This window comes from Papilio polytes, unplaced genomic scaffold (genome assembly GCF_000836215.1).
Source record: "Papilio polytes unplaced genomic scaffold, Ppol_1.0 DF820711.1, whole genome shotgun sequence".
In the NCBI taxonomy this organism is placed as follows: domain Eukaryota; kingdom Metazoa; phylum Arthropoda; class Insecta; order Lepidoptera; family Papilionidae; genus Papilio; species Papilio polytes.
Window position 1 is genome coordinate 88,810 of NW_013528493.1, and position 19,901 is coordinate 108,710.

Genomic DNA, 19,901 nt, shown 5'->3' on the forward strand with positions numbered 1-19,901 from the left:
TACGGTGGGTAATGTGAACCCGGTGGCGGCCCCCCGTAAGGCCCAGGACACATTTGAGGAGGTCCGGGGACCGACATGTGAGGCACGTAGTCCGGCATAGTTTCATAATGCAGACTGCAAAAAGAAATAAAACATAACATACATTGTTCCTGATAGAGAAAATAATATTATGCAATTTCAATAAACAGTAGAATATGAGTCTATTTACCACTGGTACATTGGTCATGCTGCTTTAAATCTCACCTGCAATACACTGCAGACTCTCTAATACCGAACGTGTCGCCTTTAGTGAGAGGCGTGCTGCAGAGAGCGCAGGAGAAGCAATGCACGTGGAACACGAGGTCCCGGGCACGCATCACCAGCTCCGACGCGGAGATCGGTGTGTTGCAGCGAGCGCATCGCTTAGAACCGTATAACCTGTAACAAAACAAAACAATTTATTTATATATAACAATCTAAGCTACGCAACGGCAGATGTGGACCGAAATTGACAGCTAACCAACGTGAATCAGAGCGGTATACCTACCTTAAGAACTCTGTCTAAAAATAGCTCAATATGATACATTTTTTGCGTGTCTATTTATTTTATTATCGAGTTAATTCTTAATGATAATATAACGAAAATCGTTAATCTTACTAATATTGTAAAGGCGAAAGTTTAGATGAATGGCAAGATAGATGTTTGGTAGGGTTTGTATCCTAAACTGCTTAACGTATCTCTATGAAATCTGGCATAGATGTAGAGGATAGTCTATAAGAAAACAGACTATTTACTTTTGTTTTTTTTTTTATTCGAGGACGGGCTCGCGGGCGAAATCAAGTAACTCGTAGGTGTAATATAGTTAAAGTTTACGGACTGACAAAGATAGTTTATCATTATATAATTACACAAATCAAAATCGAGAGCAAACAAACTGGTCTGGTGATGTATTCAATGTCAATGACCGATACGTACTAATGAATGTAAAGCAACATAACGAGTGTCATAGTAATTTATGCAAGACTTTGTCACAAGGCTATTTCACTCATAACAACTTCTATACAAGTACTCACTATTTTAAATCAACTAACGGCAAGAGTTTTTTTTACAAACAAAGTAAATACAGTTGTTAATATGTCTTGTACAATTCGAAAATAAATTTCAAGAAATATCTTTTATAAGACAAAACTTAAAATTGTTTAAAATTTAATTATTAACTCATATTGTTTTTGTGAAACAATTACGTTTAAAAAAGGAATGCCATGATCATAACGTACTAGATAATTTACTAAGCATTTACATAAATTGAAACAACTAACGTTACGATTATGAAGTTAACATTTTAAAAAGCAAACGAAGTCTGATAACGGTGGGGATTTTTGAGAAAATATTAACACAACAGCATAGTCTTCAGTATATATTTAAAACTGTATATTAGTATCAGAATGAGAAATAATAAAGCTACATATTTGAATATGCTTGAAATTTATAAGAACTACCAACGAAAATTTTTAAATCAAGAAACAATTCAAATAACAACCATTAAAACATCCCAGACAAAAATACGTAACAATCAATAATAGAGGTCATCTAAAAATGCTCGAGTCGAAATTAGATGAATCTTTTTTTTACGCGTGGACTCTAAGCAATTTAAGTTAAATAATTAAAACCGGTAAAGGAGCGAGATCGTAGATATCCAGTCGGACTCCCGAATGAGACATCCCCGTGTGGTCCCACTTCCACGACTCTCGCATATCGCGATTGAACTTCACTAAGTTATTTTCTAAAACACCAACAAAACTACCTCCCTGATATTCCTTCCACCGTATTATTAGGTGTGTTTAAATAAAACCATAATGTCTACTGCCCATTTAAGATAGACAACACTCTTACAATATACAATTATAGACCAATAAGATCATGTTTTAGTAGACTCAAATAGTACGATAACTTTAAGTCCGTAGAATTCAAAAATAATATTTACGTACATTATAAACAATTACGCACTCGAGTCACGTGAACGTCGGCTGTCACCCGCCTCCATGTCATATTGCATGGAAATTAAGATCTTAATCGAAAGTCATAAAGGTAAATATGGCATGAAACGAATGTCATTTGTTCTGCGTTATATACAAATGAAATATAATCGTCAAGTTACAGACTATTGGCCGAATACTCACTGCAAGATGTGAAATCGATTAAAATAATTTAAGCATCACGTTAATAAGAACTTTAATATGCGCCAAAAATACTGGCCACCGTTATGAGCTCGTAAAAATAAATAGTCTCATTATGTAAATGTAACGTGGCTATTCTTCTCACGTTTGCAGTTCAAAAACGCCTAAGGAATATATCCGAATATGGTTTTCATATTGAATGCTTCAACTTAAAATTAATGAATTATGAAAATGTCGGACCACCCTGCAGCACATAAGTTATAGTACCACTGTTAACAATGTACATGTTCAAATAGAATATTAAGTATTATGACGATTAAAAAAAATATTTTTTTGCTTTTAGGAAATCAATTAGTCAATTGCTGCATTATAACTACACCTTCATGGATATGCTAGATTCCCTAATAATTATCCGGTGCGTGACATTAACTATAAGAAAAGCGATGATAACGTGATTTTGAAATAGAATTTTGCTTAAAAAAACTAAACCGTCAAGTCCACTTGTCAAATTCATGGAATGTAACCTCGTTAAATTAATGAAGTGCAAGAATTTTCAAATTTCAAATTTTACAATAAAAAATGTATCTATCTGGTTATCGTGTTACCTTCTATCTTTAATTTTAATCGCGCGTTAAATTTCAAAAGGCTGTCCGATCACGAATGACAGGTGCGTTTGTTCTCCCTGTTTATATGATAATTAATGGATTACAATTAGCATAATGTGCGGCCGCGCCGGCCCCCACCCTCTCTTACTCCTGACCTGTGGCTAGGTAAGGTTAAAATGAAGCCATCGAAGTATTGTAGCAGTCGTGGGCTCCGGTCACGAGTAGATGATATCAGCGGCCACACTGTCTGGACCGCCTTTAACTGACCTAGGCATTTCTATGTATTTCACTTAGTTTTTTGTCGTATTGAAACAGATCAATTTACACATTGCAGTGTAATGATCATAAAAACCACCATACAAATGGCACTTAAAATACTGATTATTGTCCTTAAATGGAAGAGATTTCTACTTTGATTATTTCTTAAGAATTTAATCAAAATCCATCGAAGACGAATTAAACAAAATCATATTTTAAAACTAGAAAGTTTCAAAACAATGCACTTTCATAGTTTTATAAAAACAGAACAAAACAAAAAGAACATGTAATAAATAAAAAAAACGTATAACACTGGTATGTAGACGCAAAAAATAAAATAAAATATAGCATATAAAAAAGGAACATGCAAGTATTCAATTTATTACGCCAAGTAAAGGTGACACAAACAAAAAACTTAAATATACTTAAGTTCATGGCGACAATTGCAGTAACAGAGAGATAAGAAACGAACATCAACGACTCCAGTAACATTCAAGTTTCACCGAATTATTTATTCCTCTTGTTCTCTTTGATTAAATTCGTCAATGCATTTCTTGTTTCTTTGCATTCGATAAACTGCATTATACGAGTTCATAAATAAAACGCAATTGAAGTTAAAATATATCTTTGCCTGCATTTATTTGCAAACGGACCGCGCTTCTTGTGAATACATTTATGTTATTAAAAATGTGACATTTGCTTTTGGAACTAAAAATATGTTCTGGTTCGATTGTAATAGTAATAGCCTACTCTAGACTACTAAATATTTATCTAACTAATACCAAAAGAAGGTAAACAGTAACCTGCAAAAGCGAAATATCAACGTTGTTTAGAAGGCATGCATGACAAAACGCTTTAATAAAATAACAAAAGACGTAAAGTTTGAACAATGACCTCCGATCCGGTCAACATGTTAGACTAACGAGGATCGAATTAAAAAATTCGGTGTCTCAAACTGCAGCCCTTTATCGGTTCGACGCCGCAGTGACGTCACGCACGTTTCACGCAAGAAACGAGCCGATTCGTCACACCGAAGTCAACAATGGACCGCGGCAAGCTTTATTTGTTAATAATGTGACACGCCAAACGAATATAACACGCCAATTCACCGACGATAATGGCGGTTCGCAATATCGCGGTCGACATTTCTGCTCACGCTGGAATGTGCTTGGAAATTTACAAATTTTATGACATACTATATCGGTCAGAAGTCATGATACCCGAAAGTTTGGCATGATTAGTTTTAGCAGCTTCGCCAAAAAATCGATATCTAACATTAGCATATATAACTAAGATTATTGTCGCAGCGGATCCAATTAGGATTAATAGTAAATTCATAGCTCAAATATAGCATACATATTGAATTATACTATTAAAAATGTGTGATGTGAATTAGTGTGAACGTCAAGATTCAAGATGTGTTAAAATGTTTTGGTAGTGATGTGATGACTTTGTACAGCAATGTAGAGCAGGTCTCTCCCACGGCTCTCGAACGTGTCAGTGCAATATTCACTTATCAATTAGAGCATACAATGAATGACAAGCACTCTAATTACTACAATGTAAGATGCGAAGATGTTCGGCCTCGCATATCTTCTCTCACGAGCACTAACATCTCTTATTCTAGGTGGCTGAAATTTCCATTTACTTCATCATTACCTTTTACAATCATTCCTGTTACTAAATTTCAAAGGAGTAAAATAACTTCAATTTCTACGATATAGTAATTGTATTAGCACATATAAATTGAACAATTATGGGTACAACAGTACTAATAATGAGCCATGAAATTACATTAATTAGTAAATTTTTTTAACTTACTTGCTTCAGACAGCTTTATGTGAAAACATAATGATAAAACTGTATTCTTGTTGTGTTTTGACATTTATGAGTTAATTTTGCTCACGCTTTAACAATTTCTTAAGTACAGTAGCTGGTTGAAACGCAGGAGCTATGAACCATGTCACGATTTATTTGGCCTCTCCCGTTATCTTACATGGCTTAGTCTTTTGTTAGCTGTTGTTAGTAATGTTATAATGGTCAGATTAAGATTCATGAAACATTAAAGAGATTAAAAACTTACTCTATGTGAGTATCTAAATGTTAACGCTAGTGGATATGAATTTTTTGCTCGCATACAAATTAAAATTAAATCGGATTACATGTATCTTATCAAATTAAACATTACTGTAATCTTACTAAAATCTAAAAGAATAATCTCTTACTGAACACGTTAGAGTATGCATAAAGTTTTTAACAACTTATTTTTTTTTGTGAAACGTACCATGATGCGTACAAATGTTAGCCGGCGCGCTGTGCCGAGATTGATAGGGCGTCACCGATAGATAGACGCAGTTGCCATTAATTAACACCGCACGTTTGAGCTTCGCCCCAAGTCGTCACAGTGTCGCATGCCAATCGTCCGAAACCCCACCCGTCCCCTACCATGTGAATCGTAAGACACTGAACAATTATAATATTTTTTTGGATAATCGTTTTTGATTGAAATTAATACTAAGTTCTTTATTTGGAATTATGTTTCATTATTATCAATTTCGAGATAACAATATGAAATAAAAATAAAAACTTTTTTGATGTCTTAATATTATTTCATTTATTTTTCCACAGTCAACTACCTACATAACCTTATAATGCGAATAATAAAACAGAATTCAAGTAGTCTGCTGCAAAAAATTAAGTCATTGACGATGGTAGGGGAAAGTGACAAATGTGAATTATTTTTAGCGCAATAATAATAGAGGGCGCATAACTTAACTGGAATGAATTGATTGCAGTTTCACCTGAAGCCGCCTATATTTATTTTAATTATTTGTTTTAAATTTACAGAATAATACCTAACTAGCCTAACTGGTCAGGCTCTTTTCAACTCTTTTTTATTCGATATGAGGAATTTCGGGTGCTTGTTCTATTTAAGATATACGGTATTTATATAGAATAATGTATGAGTATGAATTATTTTGTGTAAAGTAACCAGTAGTTAAAATTATGACGAAAGCTACTGTTTCTTCGTCTTGTATCGTGGGCAGTCTTGACTAGGCACGTTGTCCTACCACCCACTTACATTTGCATTGTAGGGCTTAATTTAGTACAAATGAAAATGATAAGCGCCCACGAATCTCTGCTGGTATATATAGGCCAAAATAACTGCTCAAAATTGTTTAAAACGCAAAAAGTGGATTTAAAACGTAAGTAGAAACAATGCTAAGAATTAATAAAAAAGCAAAGAATGTAGAAAAGTCTGATTAAAATGTGTTGTGTCTAAAACACATGAAGGCATTTCATTAAATTTAAAACTTAAATCTAATCTAATTAAAATGTTATTGCCCAATAATCATGTAGAACCGACACGTCATTACATGCCTTAGAAAAGATTTATCCCGATTAGTCATAGTATATTTTCGTAAAGATTTAGTATACCACAGTGAATTTCCTTCATAATTATTTCTTCAGATTAATTTCATTCATCGTTTAGATACCTGAAGATATACTTTCATTTAAATAAAATATGACAAATTGCGTTGCTCGCGCTTTTATAACGTCTTGGGCGTACTCTGTGACTTTCTTACATCCAGATATGCATACAAATTGTATGTAAACGAATAAATGTTGTGCAAATGCCGTTTTATCTCGACACGTCCGTAGATATGAATCAGTCGCCCACTTATAACCAAATTGGTGGAGACGACAGATTCACCTTGATCTCACTACATTCACATCGTACTAGAAAATACGCATCGCTTTTTTAACTTTTCACATGAACTGTGAAATGTTCTAGTAACGTCAAATATATACGCCAACAGTAGGGCTTGGATCCTACCCCAAGTCAAAGGGTGGCCTTAGTCCTCCACGCCGGTCAATTGCAGGATGGTTCACTTCACACATGTTTGAACCCAGGACCTGACGTTTTCAAGCCTGAGTGCTTAACTCCCGATCCACTGATGCTTGCAAAATATATAGAATGTATAATTTATTTACCATATATCATAATTAAGGAATTTACCTCAACGTAACACACATTTACTTTTTAAAAGAGTAGTATTAATCAACAATATTTTTGTATGCACAACATTTAGGCAAAATTAACACATAACAGGACTCAGTATTTGAAAAATAACAGACAAAATTGGACATCGGACCAGGAAGTACTTATTAACGGAAGCGACTTGATTTTCTCATACCTTACAAGATGTCTTTTAATTGTAAAGAGAAATGTCGAAGTTGTTATGAATTTTATTGACATTGCCACTTCCTGGTATTTAAATCTCCAACGCTTTAACAAATAGTGAATACGAAATGCAAATAGAAATTTTTTTTTAACTAATGTCAAGCAAAGTATTTGTTTCCGGTATACCTTATTTATACTTCAATTCATATAATAATGAAAACATACTAATATCTATATATGTCCTATTTATAACAATGTGCTAATAATTTTAAAAATTACCGTTACACTTTTGCGAATTCTATTGAACAAAAATGCAACGGTTAAATTAACCATAAATGTTTATAGGTTGCATTAACAAGTAAACACTATAGTAGTTTCTCCGTGTGTAACTTAGCTTCGTAATTGTTGATTTAACGGCGTCGTTTTTTGCACTCTTTGGTATCAATTGTTTTTAACCGACGCTAATGGTCCGATAAATCAACATCGCATAACATCGACCGCGGAAACTTATAGAACACGCTATTACATTGTATGGAGTAATTCCTTAGTTGCACATTGGATAGCAGGTGTTAACATTTTGTGATACTTACCTATTATCGTTTCGATCCCAACGTAAACTTAAATATCTGCAAAAGTCAAATGTTACAGAAAAGCGTATTAAACATTCAATAATGTGTTGGAAGAGTTTTTTTATGTGTATAATGTTTTGACATTTGGTACACTTAGTTTTCCAGCCACCCTTACATAGGGTAGCCTCCGAGCCCGTCAGTGGAGGCGAATAGTTAGCTGGTGATGATGAGGACTTGTCATAGACAAAAACAATATATTTTTCTGTCTAAGATTGATCTAAAATTATATAATTGTATGGGAGAGATTATCCAAATAATACTAAAGAATAAATCAAATTTTTCAATTACTATTGCGATGTCTATTAATTTAAAACTACTAAGATATGCAAAAACTGTTAGAGACGGATCGTCGAGTTCGGCCGTAAGGCAATTTGTCTGGAATAAGTAACTGACACCGAATCGTAAGTTGGTAAATGATCATGAGCAAAAGTACAAAATCGATCGTAATATATGTCAACAAAATGAAAACTGGCCTCAGTCTCAATCAAAACAGTACAATCTACGTATAAATACTTAAGTTTATGTTTATTGCGTCTTATTGGGGCTCGAAGTAAACATATTAAAAGTGAGTGTCATTTATGAGTGTTAATTGAAACCAACGGGAGGAATTTACAGTTCGGCTTACTCAAGAAGTTGTTAGAGTTCTTTTGATATGTGTTTAAAACGTTCTAATAGTGTAAATTGTTTTAGTTCACTCGTACTCTTTAGTTTTAGGTGACTATGAAAGCGAAAATCAAGAGAGAGTAAAGTAATTAAGTTTAATCTCCATAAGTATAGAGTCTGCAAAAGCATTTGTTGCGAATGGCTCGCTCGACCTGTGAAACGCACGGCCACAAGCACAGACGTCAAGTATAGATGCATTTCGCCTGATGACTGTGGTGATCAGCGTTAAATTATAGTTCCACTTCCCTCCAAAAATAGGATGGAGAAGTGAATTTGATAGGGGAGATACTATTGTACGATAATAGGTAGGCAGAATCTTTAATATATTGCAGATGCCTGTAAGCAAAGGTAACTTCGGTAATTTAGCGGCATCAGATGGCCACTTGCTTGCTTGTCATCATGTACTATAAAAAATAATTTCTAAAATAGAGCATCAAAATGTATAATGAACCCACTCTGTCTTCTCTGATCTGTTTTTGACGGTTTGTCCGAAAAGAAGCCGACAATGTCCATAAACTAAGACGAAATTAAAAACTGATGTAAAACGATGGGATATGTCATTCGAGTTTTACAATGCCCATCAATTTTATCTAAATGCATTTTTATATGTTTGATTCCTACCGTTTTACTTTTTTATTACAGTGTCGTCTCGATAATATCGAAACCCTCTAAAGTTCTAAAAAAATATTTTATTAGGTAGTGCATAAAGTATAAAATAATAAAATATTAAGTATTTTCAGGGTAAAGAAAAAAATGTTTACAAATTATAAAATGTAGATGTCATCTTTTTCGATAAGTCTGAATAAAATTGATACACAAAAATTAAATCCCTGTTTAACAGCTAAATGCTAAACGATCGTGCAGTCATTTATTTATATCACGAGTGGTCACACATTGCTTGAAACTCGATCAAATTCTTTAAAAGGCTTTAGTTACAACTTGTTTGTTGTTACATTCTTCTTAAACACTATCTTCTTTCGAAGGTCGGCGATCATCAAGGCTATCTGCATTCTCAAAACCGTGGCTCTGATTATCCAAAAGTGTGCTCTTTTCAAAAATACTGGCAAAAGTGTTTTAGCCAGATTAGAGTCTCACCACCTCACACTTCCTTCATCTGAATGTCGTAAACAAGGAGATGCATCAGTTTATATTATTGTTAATTTAGTTGTAAATAGACGGAACATTTGACGGAAGCAAATGTTACTATACGTAGTACTTAGTCATGTTCAAGTTTACACGTAACGCCCACTATGGCACGGAAGTGGCAGCGTGTAAAGATTAAAAATAGAGTAGGTCCGGAGCCGGGCCACGTATCGTATTACTAAATTCGTAACAAATTGCGATATCAACCCGCGAGGGGTTCGGCGCAGCGGGTGGGCGCGCGCTGTGTTTGCAAATATACACCCGGCAGGAGCCCAGGGCCCACAGAGTCGTGGCACGGCGCGGTAACAATGGACCTCGCTAAGCGGGACCTCACAATGGTAGCCAGCGTGACGCCGCCGTGGGCCCGCGAGTTGTCGTTTCGACTCCGATTCACACGTGAAATAGGAAACACGTCTATGGGAATTCGGTACCAGAAACTACCTCCCTACGTATTTTGTTAACGCGCATTATTTATTCATAAACGCCACGCCGCGGTCTCCCGCCGCTCTTCTTATCACTACATCTACGTACATCTACTAGGTAATATTATATTTTTATTAAACTTCCTTTTCACTCATTAAACATGAGAAATCAGAAATCTTAAGTGACGATTCAAAATCATACAACATTTACTGTTTCGTTTAGTTGTATATTTATGTTCAATGTATTTTTTACTTTAAAAATGACGTACATAAAACTAGTTTTTGCATCCCGTTAGTGGTCGATCCTGTTTTATTTTTTTTTTGACAGAAACAGCGCCTCTGCAGGGGAATCCGACCAGGATTATTAAAAGGCGGTGTAAAAGAACAACACACGTATCGTTACGGAAAAAGAACTTCCTTTTCGTAAAGGAAGTTCTTTTTTCGTAGAGGAAGTTCTTTTTTCCGAATTCTATCGGACATAACTATTGTTGGGACAAGTTATTTACCTCGTTTTGATATACATATTACAGTACTAACAATAATTAGAAATATAGCTGATATTAGCTAGTAGTAGTTCTTAAGAATGTATTCTAAAATATGACAGACATAAAACACAATAATTTCTCTGAATAAAATCTCAAGTTTAAAAACTCTAACATTCATAAACGCTTTGTTGTTTACAACAGCAATAGTCATACACATTCACTTACAACAAACACAATGTCCTTAATAACACTCAAATAACAAAACAACAACAGCACTCGTTCGGCGCGACTACAACTTATCTTTGACGTTACGCTTGCATAACTACTCAAAATCTCTAAAAAAACGTTAATAAAACCACTCATTTCATTTGTTTACATATATGCAGTCAAGAGCTTTTTACCCTTTTATAAGTCTTTGACCAACTGCTACATTAGTTGTACAAAAAACAGTACCATGTTCCTGTGGGATTATCAACTCTTGTTCGGTGCAATAAGGCCGTATGGAAGCAAATCAGAAATGGTAGTGATGCGCGCACACGTTGCACGCTACGATGAATTTGATAGTACCACAAACTTATGGGGTATTTATGGTTTGTGATGCGGTAAATCGCATTATTTTGCTAGTCGAATGCATTGTGACGACTTTAACTTTGCAACAATGCCCTTGAAAGTGAATTAAATATTGCATTTCATGTAGGTTGAAACATTTAGGTAATTAATATCTATCCAGAATATGTAAGTACATTTGTTTGTGTGTTCGTTTCATTTATAAAAAAAAACTATTAAGAAGAAAAATGAACAAAAAAACACAAATGCATAAACAAGTTGCCAGCTTCTTGCAATTCTACTTTCTTATTGATTCTAATTTGTGTCGTTTACAACTTTGTTTTAAATATACGATACACCACCGTACGACATCTAAGAAAATGTTCAAATGTCTATGAAATAATAATAGCTCGGGAATATTTCGGCAGGAAAAAAATAGTGAAACGTAAAGACCGCAACAGCGGGGAACAACAAAACAGAGACGTCAATTGCACAATGGATCCAACCACACAATATAATTGTCATCATTCATTTGTCAACAAATCCCCACAGCTCACAACGGCCCGCTTGTTGATATTTATAACCCTTATTACATTGACTGAGAGCTTGTTCTTCGAAATCGCAACAAAAAAAATTTTGCTTCCGCTAAACACATCTGCTTACTATATAGGTCAAATGTTTTGTAAACAGAAACGTTACGTTGTTTGGTACCTTTATTTATATTGTTAATTATTTTTACGTTAAGATGTGTACTTAACAAATTAATTTAATGACAACGACATGTTTACACTGCAATAGTAACTTTTTCTTTGTTAATTAGTTGTTATATTTTGCAGAATTAAAGCGCGTTACAGTAATGTAATCACGATTTCTAGTACTTCGTAAGGACGGCGGAAAGAAGACATCACGTGCAACATTGTTGGGTAAAGATGTAAACATTGATACAACCAATAATCCAATGTAACACAGCATTGTTGTACGTGCTACAACTTTGAAAGTTTATCTTTTAATGACTAACTAAAGTAATTACGTACTCGCTATTTCCAGTTTTAAAGCAGTTTATTTTTATTACTTTATAAGTAATTACAATAAAATGTATGATAAAACGAACCTCATTACATAACACGTCAAAGATCAAGCACAATTTCGTAAAATATTTGCAATTAAAATTAGTATTGAGGTACATACAAATTGTGAATGTAAGCACGCGTAATCAATCTACATTCTTTTGGTTTTACCTTCATGTTATCTATAATCTTCCTAAAAATCTAGATGACAATTGGAATAGCCTAAAATAGCGCATAGGCTACTAATATAGCTTATTTTTTAATTCCGCGGAGAACGGAGTTCCGGGAGTTAGCTTACAGTATTAAACGATTTCACTGTTAATTTTAGTTCATGTTAAAAGTAAGTATAATAATAAAAATCACCAACAGAAAGTTTCCCATTTTTATCTATCTATCTATTCGATATCCGAGCTCGTTTCTATTACCTACGTACTACATAAAAATATTTAAAAAATTCGTGGAAGATTTTTTTTTTATTATTTAAAACAATAAAATATGGAAAGATTTGTCTCTTACCGTAATTTTGTCCAAATGAAATCTAAACGCGTATGTTTTTGTCTAGCGTCTACCTATCTACGCTTATTACATAAGATAACATATATGTGTGTGTTTGTCATCCAATGTATGTTAATATTTCACACTTGCCTAAGAAGGTGGAAGGACTCAAGCGACACGGTCAATATTTATGTATGTCGACACTAGATATCCACGCATTGGACTCCTGGAATAACGAGGTAAGCAGGAACAACGCATAAAATGGGCATAATGTAAGCATAAAGTATTCACACTCATAAACAGTCAATAATTGATTTAGTTAACAATAAATAAAAGGAGTAAAACAAAAACAAAAACACGTGACGGAGGCTCAATGAACAACGTAGCTTTTCACGTTGCAATTATCGACCCCAATAACTTACAGCGAACGTCGAGATAATATAGATATTTTCTGGCCGATATCAAACCGTACTAGGCCCGGCTGACCCGGACGCAGTGTCGATAACTCCGTCTGCTTAACGCGTGACAACACTGTTTATGTTTATAGTTAGACTCGTGCGCGGTTCCGGGCCAATACGAAGCGCTCGGAATACCCTCGTATGCCGTTTTGCAATACTAACGTAGACATTGCTTACGTCACAGCCGGTGTAAGCGATACTTCAGTTGCCGCAACCACTTATATATCCTGTATAACTTTGTCAATTGGCGATGTTATATATATATATAGGGAGGGTTTTCTGGGAAAGAACTTTTATAATCGATTAAGATTAATGTTTTTCACATTCGAATAAACATTTCGTCATGTTTTACTTAAACATTTTTTGTGCAAACTTCTATTTCTTTTTTATTTATTTTTTTACAGATTCAACTCAGAACGTCAGAACTCATTCCTAACCATTGTCTAAACACATTAAATGTTATTCTTTAGGCTCATCTAATTAGCGAAAACCGACTAATATACCGTGCGAAGGTTGTAAACAGTTATAAAATCGCTTGAGACAGATAAAATGGTGGTAAATAGCGGAATTAGAATATATTTTGGTTAGTGGTCATCGCCCCAGCGCAGCGGCTCAGTGAGAACTGAGAGACAATGCACGGACGGTCTCACATACGATAATGATCATTCTTATGAATGAACTTGTTGTGCCGACCGGCGCGATCGCGGCCTAGATAACGCTTAGGCAATGAATTATAAATGATGAATATATCGTACAGCCAGCGCCCAAGACCACCAGTGACAGTGATCACTGACAATCGATACATGTTATTTCTTAATATTATCTATGTTAGTACATACAAGATACCTACATCTTTAAATCTGGCAATCACAACTTATCCATGGTATAGCTTGCATTCTAAAGGCAGAACAGATTTGAAAAAAAAACCACAAGATTTTTCTTTCTCTATTGAATGTTACAGATAAAGTAATCGGGTTAATATGATGAAATTTCGTTCAAGATTTTTATTCCTTCATTTTTTTATTATTTATTAAATGTTCGTAAGATTTTTTTAATTAGTTAGACAAATAAGTTAATAATGTATTAAGTATTTTTAAACGTTTAGTGATAACTATCGCCTATTATGATACATAATAATGCTATTACAAACATAAAATTATAATATATTTAAGAATTCGATCCTAATTCATATTAACACGTAACATGCCTTTTGTATTAATTGACACAAAATTTAGTTTTTTTTAAATATATTGACTTAGTTTTATCATAGACTATTCCGTTATCGAAGTTCAAGTAGCTTTTACTTACGAGATTATTTTAATAGAAGACGTATATAAATGGTACAACGTTTAAACGATTACAATCACGCGTTCATAGAGTGCATATGTACTTCTTTTTATCGTATCGTACCGCATATATTTGTCTCGCGATACGCAACTATGTAACCGGGATCAGTTAATGTCTACCGATCTATTAATTATATAACCTATAATTGTGTACTATTTAATTTTAATTGGTATTGTTATACTAATCTAAAAACAAAAAAGTCGTTCTTACTTAAGTAAATAAGAGCCTCAACGAATATGCAACGTAATGTCATTAAACCACAGAACATTTCTATATTTTTAAAGTAGTTTATTTAAGCAACTACGTTCATTTTATAAAAATGTATTAAAGATTAAAAAAAGTAATGATTTATGATATGTATACTTTACCTCGTGCGGGTGGGCACAATTTTTCTCTGATCCTAACGGAATGACCTTACACTTGGCCAAAAAAGGCTAATTAACGCTCGCGTGATCCCCGGGAGTTTGATCGTATAATCCGTCAGACTTTGCGCAGGCGCACGAGCCGTGACGTCACGCGAGCTTCCGACGGGAAAATAACTTTTGTTCGAATGCACCCAGTCTTATAACAATACACTCATTTCGATTTATAATCAACTCTATGTCGAGTACAAAGGCATGTTTTTTTCTCAACACAACTGCAAGAATAGATTTGTTAAATACTGATGATACGGTCTGATAGAGAAACTGATCTTGGAGTCTTAGCATTAAAAGTTTCCTATCAGATCGATTACTCTCCAACACGGTTGTACACAAGTTATTATTTATGTGAGCAGCACTTATTTCAATTGTAACAACGAACATTTATAGATGGATTTATGTAACTTTTTAAAGATGTCAGCGGTTTTAGTTTAATGGGATAATACAGCCGTTTTGATAAGATGATAGTTACACATAATTACATCTGCTGACGGATACATTACCCATATGCATAATCCTCTATTGTTTGGTTTGTGGCTGAATATTGGATTACATTAAATTGATGGACAACACAATATACCAGATTTGCTTTGTGTTTGAACATATATCATAAATTGTAATTAATATCTGAATAATTAATAGCAACTGTAAATTAACTGTGTTGCAATACAGATATTCTCGAGAAGCATTATTGCACTTGCGTCTTGAGTAGCTTTCTCGCTTGCTTACTTCACTGTTCGGGTGCAAATGTTATATAAATTGCAATTTCATGCGAAGGTACTATAGATGCTGAAGTTTAACTATGAAACGTCAATAAAACAATCTGATATAACGCAAGGTTACTTACTACTTTTTGAATCCGCGCGGACGACGTCGAGAGAAAAAGCTAGTAGATTAATAAAAACACTCCGTTGTACGCGGTGACATCGCATCCATTCCCATACTAAGACGACTAAATTTTTATCAAAAAATAAATATGATTCTTGATATGATCAGATAAAACGCTGCGGGGAAGGCAATAAAAGATGCTGTGCACGTAATTAACATTTATACTACAAATATACGTAATAGTTGACGTCTTTTCATAATCAATATCAGCTTACAACTTTAGCTTTAGCATTACTTATACATATGGATATCGTCCCAACTATAAAAGCCCATAAGAACGTTTCATATTTAAAACTACTGTAGTAGATACAAAAAAAATCCCACCAATTTATTGGGCTCGGTTACCGGAGTTATTATCGAAATGTTTATAACAAAAAAATATACATCGAAATTAATATCCGGAATTGAGAACAGAAACCCTGACAGAAATACATGAAGTGATGCCATTCCGCGCGTTACGCTACTAGCGAATTAATACGTACAAGTTCAATTCTGAATGTATGATGTGCAAGACAGTTGAGCAACGCACAGTCCATTTCTCACCTTTTAAATGTCGGCTTCCGCATTGCATTTGGGGCAGAACACAACACCCGCATAACAATAATACCGTCGAAAATATAGCATTTCGCACACATTCAGTGGCACAATGACGGGTATAAACAATGCCCAGCTTGACGCCGCGCCGACTCTGGTTTGTTCCACACGTGACTATTGATTCGAACCTTTCACCTTGAAAATTACAAAACTACATCTTTGTTCTCCCGTGTCTGGTAGTTTATCATTTTTGCAAACGGTTACTTAAGCAGTGGTTTAATAGAGATATTCTTAATTAACTACCGCAGACCCGAGACCTTTCTATACTAGTATAATATATCAATTTAGGAAAATTCGAAAAGCCCTACCATAGAATGTTAAAAAAAAGTTTGTAATTAAACTTTATTTTTTACTTCAAAACAAAAGTTATGTTCATTTTAATATACATTAAATCTAATTGAATATAAATTCTTTAGCTAAAAGGAGTGTAACCTTTATAACAAAGGCCATCGTAATTCTTTCTCACACACTAAAGTAAAATTGTTGTAGGCCGCTAAACATTGTTAATCTAGCTTAAAGTATTAAATTAAATTATTTTTATAGTAGAAATTGTCCAAAAATCATTGAAAGAATTTTGCACATATGTAATTTATTTATTATATACTTCAAATATGATAAGAAATTGTGAGACCGAAAATTAGAGTATGTATAAAGAAAGTTATTAAAAATGTTGATTATTGTCAAGTACTAAAGCTATCAAAAGCACCGATGACTTGACTGCGAGCTGCCATAAACCTACTCTAATATACGCGTATTCGCTGCGTTGAAGACTTTTATGAGCAATTTAACAAGTGTCTCGAAGCCAGGGTAGGATTTGATTTATGTCCACATAACGAACGTTTACGATGCACGTTTATTGTTTCTTGTATTCAACCCGGTTTGGGAGCTGATAATGTTATTTGAGAGCTAAAGGACGCCGAGATAAAGCCGACCGATGCCCTACAAACGGTCTCAAGTCGATGACTAAATAAATTATACGGATCTACGCTGTTGTATGTTATTTCGTATAAAACCCAATTCGTGTGTACTCTTATCTTTTAACTTGAACGAATTCATTTTAAATTAAACTTACAACTTTGACTTCTAAATATGCATAGCTTTTTAATTTTCATTTTGTCGGTTACAAAATTCTAAATCACCATAATATTAAACTGAGCAAGATGTACTCAACATATTTAACATTTAAATTTAATTTGAGCTTATCAACGAGTCTGGTGATTTCTTTAGCTATTAATAACGATTATGCATTTAAAGTTCAATATGCGTTAAATACAATAACCGTATCGTTACTCAACCAATTAAGATATCTTCATGTCTTCCTATTTGTATTTAGACAATCAAGACTTTGAATACAAAACCAAGAGTTTGAATTACAAGCAATTTTTAAATAGGTTTGTATATTGTAGAAAAATTTGTCATATATTTCGTACGTTATAAGCTTAAAAACATTTTTAGCAACATTTACAATCACCGTTATTTTTTCAAACATAAATTTTTCACGACTTTGTAAAAAAATATGTACATATGGATCGGTAAAATACCTCGAATTTATTAAATGAGTAGAAACTTTCGGGGCCGTTTTATTACTCCTATACCAAAGTTAAACGCATGAAAGCTTTTTCAGTTTATAAAAGCGTTAGTAATTTTTAACTAAACGATAAAGCCGAAGCGCGAATGTTTTTTTTTTTTCGAGTTCGCAAAGCAACCTCTCATGCGACACTTTTTTCAACGCCAGTGTCGGCTAGGTCGGCTCTCGCGTGCTCCGATTAAATTATTTTAACATTTTCATAACACGTAACTTGAAAAAAATAGCTTCATTAGCGCTTACTAAAGCGAATAACATTTTCGTTTCACGATTATGCGATATCGGATTATACCTTAGAAATCAAAACATTTACTCACAAACAAAAAACAAAACGCAAGTAGCATAATCATATATTTTCGATAAATGTATTATTAACCTACTTTTACAAGAACTGTTATGCTCCATTGCAAAAAAAAAGTAACTATTATAAATATGCTTAAAGCTTACTCTCAGTTAAGGTTGACGACAAAAGTTGAATGGCGGAATTCTAACCTACGGCCACTGGATCGGCACTCCATAGTCCATGGTCCCTTTACCATTAGGGTACCTTGACTCTACATGGGTAAAAAATGAAAACTAAATAATTAACTATACCCTGAGGTACTACACTAACGGCTCCCTTTATCTTCATAAAAATTATAACCTCCGTCGATCAGTCTCAAAACTAACTTTCCCTTGACATAAGACAATCCTTTATATTACATCTATAATAAAGTAGATACATAAAATGATAAAATTAAGCAAACATTGCAACCAAGGTCCCTAGTACTATAACTTTGTATATCAGAGTCGAATGCGACTCAATATCTGTGGACTTTAAACTGCACTATCATGCGACAACGTGAACTGATCATTGCGCAATCGCGTGTACTACACATTATGAAATTATAAATACAATCGAAATATTTATATCCTGTCCTGAGATATTACTAAAATTAAAGGGACAACCTACAAAGCAGATTGAAGGTATAAAAATGTCTTTGAAAAACTGTGTGTTGCACCGCGCACCGCGAATGTGCAACTATCGGGCCGTCCGCAAACTGTCCATAAATAATAACAGGTGTAAAAAATAAACAAGCCCAATACAATGCATTCGTTAGAGATGGATGTACACTTAAAATTTGCATTAATTACCATAATAATGGAAAGTATGGTTTTAAAGTTCAATTATGTTGCAATGTTAACAGTATTCGTAGTCGAAGACTACAAATCTTTCTGTAGATAATTAATAATTCGTACTTCGCAGTGTAGATACAAACTATAAAAAGAATAAAACAAATGAAAAACAACGTCACTGCTGCCTCTCTCTCTTTTTTGATAAACATTTATAAGTGAATTCAAAGTCATTGTAATCACATGCATAATTATCGATGTAATTTATTAAACAGTTGTCTGTTAGTTGGATTCGTTCGGAATATGTAACGTTTGCGAACAATTTGAAAGTACAATAAAATCAACTTGAGTTATAAAAAAATTAAAGATGTTATAAATATAAGTCCTTTGCTTTGAGACACTTTTTTTAAAATTTACCAAACCTTATTGTACTTTTGTAGGTTTATTTGTTTGTTTAAAAAAAAACATGATTTATTTGTTTATTACTTTTACTGGCAGGTTTGAAAATTTTTTTGAAGTATAAACGAACATTTAGATCCCGAAGAGTAAGATTGATGAATTCTCACGGTCACAAGATCTATTTTAATTTGCCTTGTACTAATAATTTTCTGTTTACTAACCATTAACTTGATAACCTAAGGCCTATCAATTATGTGATCAAAGATATTATAAATGTCGTTTCGTTTTTCGTATCTTATTAAATATGTACTACTAGAGTTTGTTATCGCATCAATATGACATATCGACGACAAAGTCAACAATAAAAACTGAATTTACTGGCAACATAAAAAAGAAACTTAGCTAATACCTCAGATTTGGTCCAAGTGAATTTGTAAACGTT

General features: G+C 33.7%; 1 protein-coding gene across 1 annotated transcript in view; it reads right to left on the bottom strand.

Annotated features, from left to right (window-relative positions):
* The window catches only part of LOC106110202 (protein apterous-like), a 54,180-nt gene that overhangs the window by 20,355 nt on the left and 13,924 nt on the right, over positions 1-19,901 (bottom strand). Inside the window, exons 3-4 of the mRNA XM_013291933.1 lie at positions 244-417; positions 4-114 (exon numbers count right to left, since the gene is read on the bottom strand). Coding sequence (XP_013147387.1) covers positions 4-114; positions 244-417 — 285 coding nt within the window. The remainder of the gene's footprint in view (positions 1-3; positions 115-243; positions 418-19,901) is intronic.